The 13482-nt window shown below is 43.6% G+C and overlaps 1 protein-coding gene across 1 annotated transcript in view; it reads right to left on the reverse strand.

Moving 5' to 3' along the window:
* LOC119962094 (low-density lipoprotein receptor-related protein 1-like) overlaps positions 1 to 13482 on the reverse strand; it is a 2271162-nt gene that overhangs the window by 796369 nt on the left and 1461311 nt on the right. Inside the window, 1 exon segment of the mRNA XM_038789946.1 lies at positions 12234 to 12478. Within this exon segment, the coding sequence (XP_038645874.1) occupies positions 12234 to 12478 (245 nt within the window).

Here is a 13482-nt window from a genome sequence, read left to right on the forward strand (position 1 = left end):
CGATTGGAGTGGCGAGATTCCCGCCACCGCCACTTCCCGGGTGGCGGAGAATCCCTGCCACGGCGGGGGCAGGATTTCCGGCGGCCCCAGGCAATTCTCCAACCCTGCTGGGGGTCGGAGAATTTTGCCCTATATGTTGATTTTGTTGCATTTTAGTAGAGCAAGCATGAATGGTCAGCACTGCTGCCTAACAGCGCCAGGGACCAGGGTTCAATTCCGGTCTTGTCTGTGGGGAGTTTTCACATTCTCTTCTGTTCTTGGTGGGTTTCCTCTCACAGTCCAAAGATGTTCAAGTTGCATGGATTGGCCATGCTAAATTGTCCCTTCAGCGTTGACACCGGGTCATCTGGACTCGAATTGTTAGCTCTTTTCTCTCCCTGCAGATGCTGCCAGACCTGCTGAGATTTTCCAGCATTTCCTCTTTTGGTTTCAGATTCCAGCATCCGGATTAATTTGCTATTGTTACTAAATTGTCCCAATTTAGACTCCAGTGATGTGCAAGTTCAGTTACCCAGTTACGGGGATAGAACGTGGTGGACATAGATAGAATGTTCTGCAGGCTTGATGGGCCGAATAACCATTTCTGCACTGTTAAGATTCTCCGATCCTCTATGAGAGCCACGACAATGGTAAAGCATATTACATAAGGTGGCACAGAATTAATTTAAATTTCATACAATGCCAAGAGTTAACAGGAAAGTTTCAAAAATGAAAGAATCACTAACATGGCGTCAAAATATGTGAGTGACAGTGACAAGTAAATTGGAAAGGTCAGACCAGTGATTTGATATTTCTTTCTGCTTAATTGGGATAAATAAAGTATTCATATACATCTCTGTCATATTATCTTGGTCCATACTTTTTTTTGCAGCATTAACTCACAGCATTCCCCAGCTAAAGCAAAATGTTAAGTTTGAGTTAAGTGACTTGAAAATTTTGATTTTTCGAAGGAAGTTATGTTAAAAAAATATAACATTTAGTTTGGCCGCAATAATTCAATTTGAATAAGTAAATTTTCAAGGAATCTATAAATGCAGCATCAAAGTTTCATCCATTTTAGCGTTATTCAAATAAACTCAGAAGCCTTTTTTCATTCCAATTTAACAAAATTGGCCTTCTGGATTGTATGAATAATATATTTTTTTAATGGATTAAAGTATTCATGTTATCCAAATTATGCCTTGCCTTTCCAGTATAACTGAGGTTCCAAGAAAAACTACCCATCACCTATCCACAACTGACCTTTAGAATGCTCCAACCTATTTATTCATCATTGAAGTAATCATCGATATAAGACAATTAGAGTCTGTTCAGTTGCTTGAGCTCAGTTATTTGGCTCCTAAACCTTGTGCAATATGATATATTTTTACAGTTCATTCTTTCATGGACCTCCCAGACCAGCTTCCATTTCATTTCAAATGCATTTGCAATGCAATCGAAAATTAATTTTGATATCTCATTATGTTGCAACCATCTATGCTATTTTCATGTTGAAGTGTACAGTGTTTGAGTTATAACTCATATCTCGCAGTTCTTCCCAATAGAAAGTATGTGGTGAGGAGGAAATCAACACCATGAAGTTTTATTTTATGCAATTTTACCATACTCTAGCAAACTTGATTAGCATTTAATTTTTTGTAAAGTCAAGAATAAGAATCCTTCTTCAGTTCCTAAACAACGAATGATGTGGCGTTGGACTGGGGTGAGCACAGTAAGAAGTCTTACAACACCAGGTTAAAGTCTAGCTTTCGGAGCACTGAGCACCTGAGGAAGGAGCAGTGCTCCGAAAGCTAGTGTTTGAAACAAACATGTTGGACTTTAACCTGGTGCTGTAAGACTTCTTACTGTAAACAACGAATGTCTGCTGAGTATATTTCTTTGACTTATCCATTCCATCTGGCTGCCTTAAACATTTGAGAACCGCAACACGAAGCTACAAAGTGAAATGTGCACCCAGAAGAGTAATAATGCCCACTTCTGGATGCACCTTGCACTGGCAAGCCAACCCTATCTGTGCATGCTTAATTCTTAAGCGGAACTTTTGTCAACTGGCCAAATTTTAATCTTGTGAGGTAATGGATGGCAGTGTCAACTGTCTTCGAGTATTAAAAACAATTAACATTGAACTTAACATTCTGGAGTCTAATGATTCATCTGGGCACTATTAAAATGTTGTTCCATGCTAGATTGATATTATGCCACAGCTAGGTGAGATCCAAACTGATGTGAAACCACCAGTTGGTGTTTGGCATTGCTGCTCCTGACTTCAAAGCATCAGAAGTCAAATCATCTGCTAAATGCGTAAGTTGAACTTTTACAGTCACGCCCACACACAAAATGCTTTGCAGTCATGCTGAGTGGCAGCAGAATGTCAGCTTCATTGTCAAATATCTATCTTTGCAAAGACCATCTTAACTTTGCAATATTGTAGCTAACTTTTGCTAAGGTTTATACCAGTCAGCAAGCATCTGAAAATGTCTTCTTAATAAACTTGAAGTAATTGTTATCACAACTGCTAATTATCTAATGGTAAAATATTTGTGTTTCAATGCTAGGATTGCTTTGGTAATTGACAGCAGCTGTTCGTGTGAAATCACCTCATAAAACTTAAGATTTGTATGTATCATAAAATGTATAAATGGAAGTTATTTGATCTTGGGATATGGGTGTTGGTTATAAATTATTCAAACTTCATTCTTATGGTTTATGATATCATCTGAATCCCTCGATTAAACCATTGGGTTATATTTACTCTCTGACCTCCACGGGTACAGAAGTATACAATATCTCTTGCGAGCTGTAAGATTCTTCTTTGGGAATAAAGTAATTGAGTATTTCTGCAAAAGAGACATACTGTTGACATTTCTTGTCTTGCACTCATCAGAACAGATTCACACGAGTATCAAATTTCAATGGGAACAACAATTTATTAAGTAAGAGAAGAGGGTGCAGACTGGATAGCAGTAGACTCCGATGGACAGAGGTGTTGCCATGGAGGATACTCCAGGTAACTGTTAACTTTTTTAAAATTCATTTTTATGGAATGTGGGTCTCGCTGGCTGGACCAGCATTCATTGCCCATTCCTACTTGCCTTTGAGCAGGCGGTGGTGAGCTGCCTTCTTGAACCACTGCACTCCCTGTGGTGTAGGTAAATCCACAGTGCTGGTAGGGAGAGAGTTTCAGGTTTTGATTCAGCGACAGTGAAGGAACAGTGATATATTTCCAAGTCAGGTTGGTGAGTGACTTGGAGGGGAAAAGGTAGTGGTGTTCCCATGTATCACTATTTGTCGATGTACCATTTGTCAATTTACTCTGTTGATTGTTCTTTTTGTCTACTATGTACGTACTGTGTACGTTACCTCGGCCGAAGAAAAATGTTTTTCACTGTACTTCGGTACATAATAATAATCACTTATTGTCACAAGAAGGCTTCAATGAAGTTACTGTGAAAAGCCCCTAGTCGCCACATTTTGGCACCTGTTCGGGGAGGCTGGTATGGGAATTGAACCGGTGCTGCTGGCATTGTTCTGCATTGCAAGCCAGCTATTTAGCCCATTGTGCTAATCCAGCCCCATGTGACAATAAATCAAATCAATCAATCAATAACTGCTGCCCTTGGACTTCTAGATGGTCATCGTCATGGGGTTTGAAGTTGCCTTGATAAGTTTCTCCAGTGCATCTTGTATTGTGTATTGATGGTGGAGGGAGTGAATGTTTCTGGAAGGGGTGCCTATCAAGCGGGCTGTTTTGTCCTGGATAGTGTTGAGCTTCTTGAGTGTTGTTTGACCTGCACTCATCCAGGCAAGTGGAGAATATTCCACCACACTCCTGACTTGTACCTTGTAGATGGTGGACAGGCTCTGGTGAGTGAAGAGGTGAGTTACTTGCCGCAGGATTCCTAGGCTCTGGCATGTTCTTTTTTTTTCATAGAATTTACAGTGCAGAAGGAGGCCATTCGGCCCATCGAGTCTGCACCCGCTCTTGGAACGAGCACACTACCCAAGGTCAACACCTCCCCCTATCCCAATAACCCAGTAACCCCACCTAACACTAAGGGCAATTTTGGACACTAAGGGCAATTTATCATGGCCAATCCACCTAACCTGCACATCTTTGGACTGTGGGAGGAAACCGGAGCACCCGGAGGAAACCCATGCACACACGGGGAGGATGTGCAGACTCCGCACAGACAGTGACCCAAGCCGGAATCGAACCTGGGACCCTGGAGCTGTGAAGCCATTGTGCTATCCACAATGCTACCGTGCTGCCTATTCTTGTAACCATAGTATTTATATAGTTAATCCTGTTCTGATAACCCCCAGGATATTGCTGGTGGGGGATTCACTGATGGTAATGCCATTGAATGTCAAGGGGCAATGGTTTGCTTCTCTCTTATTGGAGATGGTCATTGTCTGGCAATTGTGTGGCACAAATGATACTTGCCACTTGTCAGTCCAAGCTTGAATAATGTCCAGGTCTTGCTGCATTGTGTCTGAGAAGTTGTGAATTGTGCTGAACATTGTGCAATCATCGGTAAACATCCACCTATCTAATTATATTGGAAATAATATTATTGATGAAGCAGCTGAAGAACGTTGGGCCTAGGACATTATCCTGAGGAACTCCTGCAGTGATGTACCAGGACTGAGATGACTGATCCCGAACAACCACAATCATCTTCCTTTCTGCCAGGTATGGCTCCATCAGTGGAGAGTACCAAGCTTTTGTTTGAATGCAAACCACATAGGTTGACTCTGATTGGCCAAAGCAGTACCATGGAGAATGAAGCAGGGATTGTTCACATCTCCACATTTATGCACATTTTCCAACTAAACAAAATGTTGGGAGAACTGCCACTCCCTTGGTCATTTCTCATGGCAATGAGAATAAAGTCAATCAGAATAAAGTCACCAACCAATCACCACTCTCATGCAGCATAAATTGTTGTTCCCTTTGAAATTTGATATCCTTGAAAATCTATCTTGATGAGTGCAAGACAAAAAGCTTGAACAACATGTCCTTTTTGTTAAGCAATATTAAAGTTCCGCACTACCGGGTGAATTCCTAAAGAAATTACAAATAATCCATGACAAGGTACAATGGAAGGATGCGAGGCCCCCAAGCGTGGAGACCTGGATCAATGACATGGCGGGTTTCATTAAGCTAGAGAAGGTCAAATTCGCCCTGAGAGGGTCGGTATAAGGGTTCTTTAGGCGGTGGCAACCTTTTCTTGACTTTCTGGCTCAACGATAGGGTACGGGGACAGTAGCAGCAGCAACCCGGGGGGGAGGGGGGGAAGGGGGAGGGATAAGGTGGGGGGGGGGCGGACGATGACTATGTTTGTTTATTTAATTTAAATTTATTTTTAAGTTCTTTTGTTGTTCATTGGGGTTGGGGGGGTGGGGGATGGGATTCATGCGTCGATACGGTCTGGGGGTGGTGCAGTTATTATGGGTTATTTTGTTGCATTTCATTGTTTTATATTTTCTGTAAAAAATTCCAATAAAAATTATATTTAAAAAAAAACTTATGTTAGTTTGATTAAATTGTTAACCTTTTCTGACTATTTGAATTCTGCTTTCATTTCAAAACCTATTATAAGACATTAGTTAAAATAATCATTTTTAAAAATAAAGATTGCTCATTTTGACTCTCTACCTCCTGTGCTTGTAATTAGTGTTCAGAAAGACGTAGGAAAAATGGGCGCAAACTTAACATCTCCTCGACTCCCTTGTTAGAATTTTGAAGGGGCCATTCCCTCTGCAACGCCTTAGTCCACGCGTCAATCTCACCCACGTCCCCTTCCCACGGCACCTTGCCATGCAACTGCAGATTTAGCACAGTGTGCTAAACAGCTGGCTTGTAATGCAGAACATGGCCAGCAGCACAGGTTTAATTCCTGTAGCGGCCTCCCCGAACAGGCGCCGGAATGTGGCGACTAGGGGCTTTTCACGGTAACTTCATTGAAGCCTACTTGTGACAATAAATGATTATTATTAGGATGTGTAAATAACTGTCCTTTTATCTCTCTTCAGCATCGAAGGCCCCAAACGTTTCTCCTGGTGAAGCAGTGATTTACTGGTACTTTCAATTTAGTCCACTGTATTGGCCTCTCACAATGTAATCTCCTCTACACTGGGGAGACTAATGTTCAACTGGGTGACCCATCCTTTGCGAGGCACCACCACTCAGTATGCAAGCATGACCATGAGCTTCCGTTGCTTGCCATTTTTAATTCGCCGCCTTGCTCCTACTCTCACGTTGCTTCCTTCAGCTCTTGCAGTGTTCCAGTGAATCCCAACACAAACTCAGGAAACAGAACCCCATCTTCAGATTCGGATTTGAGCCCCGAGGACTCAAAATGGGTTCGTCAATTTCAAATCGTAAAATCGGTGCCCCCATTTTTACTTTGTTTTTTTGCCATGTGTCAGTTTGAATCTTGTTTTCCATGTTTCTGCTTTCAAAGAGAGCTGTTCATTAATCTGCTACTCAAACTCACTGGACAAATGCTTTCTTTCCATACTACAACCATTGCCACTCCCTTTGCCTCCTGCCCCATGATATCTTTGTCATTTAATCTCTCCCATCCTCTACCTTCCCAGACCTTTCTTTTAGTCCTTCCTACCCTGTCCTCCTTTCAACAGCCATCACATCTCTATTGGTCTATTTTGTCACATTTCCTGTGGTAACGTGGCTTTTGTTATGTGAGCGCTGCCCATGTTAAGGATTTCAATTTTATTTAGGTTGTGTTACACCTCAGAATTGACATGCAATGCTCATTAAGCAATGTACATGAAGACAAAGGCACTCTGCACTATGGGGTTACCTATTGTCCTCAACAACGTATGTGTTCACACTGTTGCTTCTCCTTCGCAAGAGTGAATGGAGTGTAGTCACCTTCTTTGGATCACAGAGTTTCAATAACCTCCCTCAGCAACAGAAAATGGGAAACTGGAAGTTAGCTCAAGCCTGGAAGGAGCAAGATATGCTGAAGTTCACAGCCATAGTCACCTATATAGCCATTGACAATGTCATTGTTGCACTAGGAATGGAGGTGTGGTTCCAGCAAGTGGTAGATTTCAGTGAGGATGTGCTGAGTGAAGAACAAGCACCCCCAACACACTCTTCCTTGCTGAGGTTAAGAGAGGAGAATTGTTTTCCAAACACCTTGGGCAGATACGGCTCCCTGCTGCGAGCCCTTCCACTCTCCTCCAGCAACTTGTCCTGCACTGGTACTATTTGGTTCATTCTGCCCAACACACTGTAGTCCAAGGGGAATCCATACTGCTGCACCAATGTCTCAATGAAATTAGTTTGTGCAGAATCCTTGAAGTCATTGAGCATGTACCACACCACATGCTGTAGACTTCAGCAACTTCAGGCAAGTTCAGCAACTACTAAACAATTCTATGATCCCAACAGAACCAATAGAAATCAACTAACCTGAGAGTAGATGATGATTCCTTTAAGTATCACTGCTGGAGGGGCTCTACCTGCTGCTGAACACTTACTGAGTACATGCTTACTGTGGTTGTTTCCCACTCATAGTAATAGTCTCATCGAAATTACAGTCAACACGCCTCACACAGGTAATGTGAGCACATGCTAGATAGCTACAGATGCCATTTTGGAGGAAGTCGCCATTCGTAGGGCCCAAAAAACATGCACCAGTGAGCTGAACCTTATGGTCATGGTCTTCGGAGCAGCCCCACAAAAATATAATTCCTGTCAGTATATTATAAAACGGCCTCGCAAAATGAAATGGTTTTACAAAGATGTTTTCATTAGTCCTGACTCACAATACTTTCCTGCACAGCTCAACCACCTCAAAAGTTACCAGTATTATGGGCCAGGGTTTAAAGAACAGCAAAGTATATCATGATGTTCACCTGACACACAATCTTTAATAGATTTTGGTTATGAGTATAAGGGCCCACTTTACAGGTGTGAACTAAAAGTATTTTAAAGCAAAAACAATGTTTATTCTATGAATCCAGTTAACATTTTATAAACCCACAGTAAACATCTTACCAACTACCAACACTAATAAACTCCAAAAAAGGTACAGTACTCTACAGGTAACCTTTAGTAACTTTCCTAACAACATCCATAAGCCAAAACACTTTTTAACAAAGACAGCAGATTTCAATTCTCTGCAGAGAACAGTTCACTTTTAAACTATCAAGTGATGTAAACACTTTGTTTAACATACAGAGAGACACCAGTATACATCTGCTTGGTTTGAATGCAGCTCTCCAACTGAAAGCAAAACTAAAACACAGAAACAAAAAGAGCTTCCAGCTCAAAACAAAAGTAAAAAGCAGAATCACATGCCAGCTCCACCCACACAATGACACCACCGCCGCCATTTGATAAAACACACTTTTCTTAAAGGGACTCTCACATGACACCAGTCAGCAAGTTATCTGCAATTCAGCAACAATGAGTTTGGGGCTGGTTTAGCACAGGGCTAAATAACTGGCTTTTAAAGCTGACCAAGGCAGGTCAGCAGCACAATTCAATTCCCGCACAAGCCTCCCCGAACAGGTGCCGGAATTTGGCAACTAGGGGCTTTTCGCAGTAACTTCATTTGAAGTCTACTTGTGACAATAAGCGATTTTCAGTTCATTTTTCATTTCCTCCATCAATAATCATCTCTCTCAATGCACATAGCAAAGGTTTCCAGAACAGAATTCTTCAGTGGTTTTAGATCCATTCCATTGTAACAAGCTTCATATAGCCATTCGTCTCTGGTTGTTCCATAGCTTTGCTTGAAGAGGGTCTTAGTTTTTTGCAGTGAAACATAGTTAAAGAAAGTTGAAGTATTACAAGGTTTTGTCCCAATGAAAAAGAAACCCGTGATGAACTGTGGTCCCATCAGGGACAGGTATGAATGATGAGTGAAGGAGAGGGGAAAAAGCCTTCTGAAGAAGCATTCTGAACAGAACCATTAAGAGAACCATCAGATTAACACTCACCACCAACATTGAGTCCTCACCCCCCCCCCCCCCCTTCCACTGCAGGTAGCTCAACTGGGTCAGGGGGCAAGGAAACCCTTTGAATTTTCTGGTCCACTGTCATCTCGATTTTAATGATTGAATGGCTAATATGCTTGCTGGGAGATGGGGACATGGAAAACTTTGAGCATTGATTTCATGAGCAGGAATAAAGCTTCTTACCAGGTGATATTTCCAACGCAGAAATTTCATAGATTTCATAGAACTTGCAGTGCAGAAGGAGGCCACTCGGCCCATTGAGTCTGTACTGGACCTTGGAAAGAGCACCCCCACTTAAGGCCCATACTTCAACATTATCCCTGTTATCCCTGTAACCCCACTGAACATTTTCGGACACTAAGAGCAATTTAACATGGCCAATCCACCTAACCTGCACATCTTTGGACTGTGGGAGGAAACAGCAGCTGCTGGAGGAAACCCACGCAGACATAGGGAGAAGGTGCAGACTCCACACAGACAGCGATCCAATCGGAAATCGAACCTGGGACCCTGGAGCTGTGAAGCAATTGTACAAACCACTGTGCTACCATGCAATGGCTCGGCCACCCCAATCACCCAAAGTGGGCGGCCAATTAATTGGCCTTCTGATGAGCATTTTCCCATGTTGCGAACATTTTTTCTGATGTTGCAATGACCACCCACTAATTGAGAAGTCCATCAGCTGCATTGAGGCAGCCTCTGAGGGGCTCCTGCAAGAGTGAACTATTCTTTTCTGGAAGCTCCACGACCCAAGGAAGGGCCCTCTCTGGAAATGACCTCCCCTGCAGCCCTAATATTGCCACTGCTTGGTTCACCATTTTGTTTGCAGTGGCTGGCTTGTCTTGCCACGGCACAGTTGTCAGATTTTATGCTGCATGAAACTAACTCATAACTGACTTCATCAATAATACTGAATCATGAAGCAGCGTTTCCAAACTGGGGTTCACGACCTCACGGGATTCTGTGCTCGCGCGCTCTACAGCAGAACTTGATGGAATGTCTTGCGAGTCCCCTTTAATGGTGGGCATGGCTTAAATGACGTCATGCTTGAGGCTTGATTTCTGCTCCCAAAAGCCACCCAGGAAAGGTTACGTTTTTAGGCTGACAAATCTGCCCCTTCCCCACTCTCTGATCTTACAGTTCCCACTGAAGAGCTACAGCAACTTCAAAACCCCAAATTAGGGTCCTAATAGGAAAACGCTTCAGAAGTATAGTCACAAGGGATAAAAGTATCATGCTGAGGAAACAATATATTTGTTTTTACTGAGGTAAAATGCCACCCTGCAGAGTCATTGGTAAAGTAAGTACGTTATTTCTATTGGTGGCGGGGAGGGGCAGTTTTATCTTTTTTGGGAGAACTTTCCATGGCACCGTTACCCATATGACATTCAGATATCCAAAGGTGTGCAGGTTAGGTGGATTGGCCATGCTACATTGCAAATAAGTGTCGAAAGGTTAGGCTGAGATAGGCTGCTCTTTCGGAGGGTCAGTGTAGACACGAAGGGCCGAATGGCCTCCTTTTGCACTGTAAGGATTTAATGATTCTATGATTCACAGTGTTAAACTCCCAAGAAACCAAAAGTGAAACAGCTATTCATGAATTTTACAATAAATCTTTGTTGACAGTTTGCAGGCTAATCTTTAGATGAGTGGTGTCACAGGCATATTGCACAGTTGGGGAAAATATATCTGGCTTAAAATCAAGATTGGTTCCCATCCTATTTGGCTGCAATTGCAACCATCTGAGTCTTGTGCAATATTATTAATGATACAGCATTTTAGTGACTTGGTTTCAAGTCAAAACATCCGGGGCGGGATTCTCCGACCCTGCGCCAGGTCGGAGAATCGCCGGGGGGGGGGGGGGGGGGGGGGGGGGGCGGAAAGAATCCTGCACCGCACCCCCCCCCCCCCCCCCCCCCCCCCCCCCCCCCCCCCCCCCGACGGCGGCTGCCGAATTCTCCGCCGCCGGGATTTTGGCGGGGGCGGGAATCGCGCTGCGCCTGTTGGCGGTCGCTGGCAGCCCCCCCCCCCCCCCCGGCGATTCTCCGCCCCGCGATCAGCCGATAGGCCGCCAGTTTTCGGTCTGTCCTGCCAGCGTAAATTACGCAAGGTTCTTACCGGCGGGACCTGGCTCTGCGGGCAATCTGCGGAGTCCACGGGCGGGGGGCATGGGGGGATCTGGCCCAAGTGGCCTGGCCCGCGATCGGGGACCGCCGATCCACGTGCGGGCCTGTGCCGTGGGGTTACTCTTTCCCTGCGCGCCGGCCGGTGTGAACCTCCTCGATGGCCGTCGTGGAGAACAACCCCCCTGTGCATGCGCTGGGATCACGGAAGCAGTTTGGCGCATGTGCCAGAACACGCTGGTATTCCCGCGCATGCGCCAACTCGCCCGGCCACCGGAGAGCCTTCGGCGCTGGTTGGTGTGGCGCCAAACACTCCAGCGCCGGCTTAACCCCCGAAGGTGTGGAGGATTCCGCACCTTCAGGGCGGCCCGAAGCTGGAGTGGTTCATGTCACTCCTTGGCGCAGGTACGACCCGCCCCGCCGGTGAGCGGAGAATCCCGCTCCCAATATTTTAACAGATCTTTCTGGGTTGCAAGCTTAATCTTTCCATTGAAACCTTTTTTTTTAGTTTCTTAAAAGTAGAATATTTTATACAGCACGTTTAATTCAATAACAATTACGTTAATTTTAAAGGAAACAAACATATGTTTATGTCGGCTTAGTTGCTTTGAATCCCTGCTTGTGACCATCTCCTTTAATGCCATTCTCGATGATTGGGGTACGAAATCTCAGATAAGGGATAATACTTGGATGCTATTTTTCATCAGAACCTCAGCTGTTCAGCCTCCCTTTCATTTTGGTTACACACGCTGTGCTATCTTTCACTCACTGTGGGAGCTCCAGCGATGCCTTCCGAGGCTCAACTATGCCATGGCATTTACAGTCATAACTGCCACAGAAAACACCAGTATCACTGAGGTAATGTTCTAATATAAAGGTGGTGCTTAGGGAAATCACAATGAAGCTGTAGCTATTTAACATTTTCTCAACACATTTTCTGCACTGTAGGCGAGTTAAAATTAGCTATATCATTTTGCAGCACAATTTATCAGACGTCTGTCGGAGTAATTATAATTGTGACTGATTTATTTCCTCACATGTTTGCTTCATCTCACAAGCTGTTCCGTTCATTTTGCAAAGTCGACAGCAGCAGAAGCGAAACAGCTAACGTACCTTGAGGCTGCCTGGTTTGGTGGTAAATCTGTAGGTCATATGGTCGTGCGCTGGTTCTTTGTACCACCGTGACATTATGGCCAGTCCATTTGTTGGCTTTCAGGAGGGTGTTAGTCTTCCAGTCGGTCCAATAAACATCACCTCCGTACAATGTTACGGCGAAAGGATGTGAAAGGTATTCATGATTGTGCAAGACTTCAATCAATTCACTGCCATCGTATAAGGCTGAGTAAATACCATCAGACCTGCATCAAAACAAAAAATAAAACATAAAAGAACAAAGGCAAACTAAATTTAGAAAAAAGCAGGAACTGAGTTTGCGTCATACATTTTGATTAAGAAAATGCTTAATATTCTAAGTGCACAAATTGAAGAATTTACTTTGAAATAGATGATACTTTAACAATGAAGGCATGCTGCTATCAGTGAAGACTACTTGATAAGGGACAGAGCGAGTAAAGTTCAAGGTACAGTTCAAAACTGCGAAGAAAGTGAGTGCATTCCGCACAAATTAAACACGGTCATTGAAATCCATTTGAATTCCAACCTTCCCAATTCAGCTTTAAGTATTCTTCAAAATTGCGATGTAACCAAACATCTGCCAGGTTCTAAATTTGAAACAATAAGGTGAGAAAGGTGACAGGGAGAAGCAATGTGCCTCTCTGTAGGAAACATTAACAGTCAATGTGTGTCAACAGGTGGCATTCCAGTGCACACCCTGGTTAGTTAAAGGACAATATTAGCAAGACTTGAAACAAGAATCTAAGTGGTCAGTGATCATATGCCTGCCAACCTGCTTACATCAAATTTTGAAATCACGATGCTGTCACATTGTAAGTAAAGGCAGTCAGTAAATCTTGATGAGAAAGAGGATGGACTAATGGTGGATTAGCATACATATTGAGCAATTATGGATGAGTTGGAGCTTATGGAGGTTTCTTGCAGGGTCAGTAACACAGTAACACAGATGGTAAAATAAAATTCAAGGACTTATGTGGTAAAGCCATGGGTGTATGGTTACAGCATCAGAAGGATAGAGAACATATGAGGCAGGCAACATCACGGAGGCAAAATAAAACAGTTGTGATAACAGAGTTGAGGTCAAGATGGAGCACCACCTTATCAGCTGAAAACGGCCTCCCTGGCACCTGACAATCTACCTCTCCAGCTGCTAAATCGTCTCAAAAGGTGACAGGCCCTCTCTCGAATCATCCAGCATTAATTAAGTACCTGCTCTTTGTTTTACTGG

This window comes from Scyliorhinus canicula, chromosome 2 (genome assembly GCF_902713615.1).
Source record: "Scyliorhinus canicula chromosome 2, sScyCan1.1, whole genome shotgun sequence".
NCBI lineage: Eukaryota > Metazoa > Chordata > Chondrichthyes > Carcharhiniformes > Scyliorhinidae > Scyliorhinus > Scyliorhinus canicula.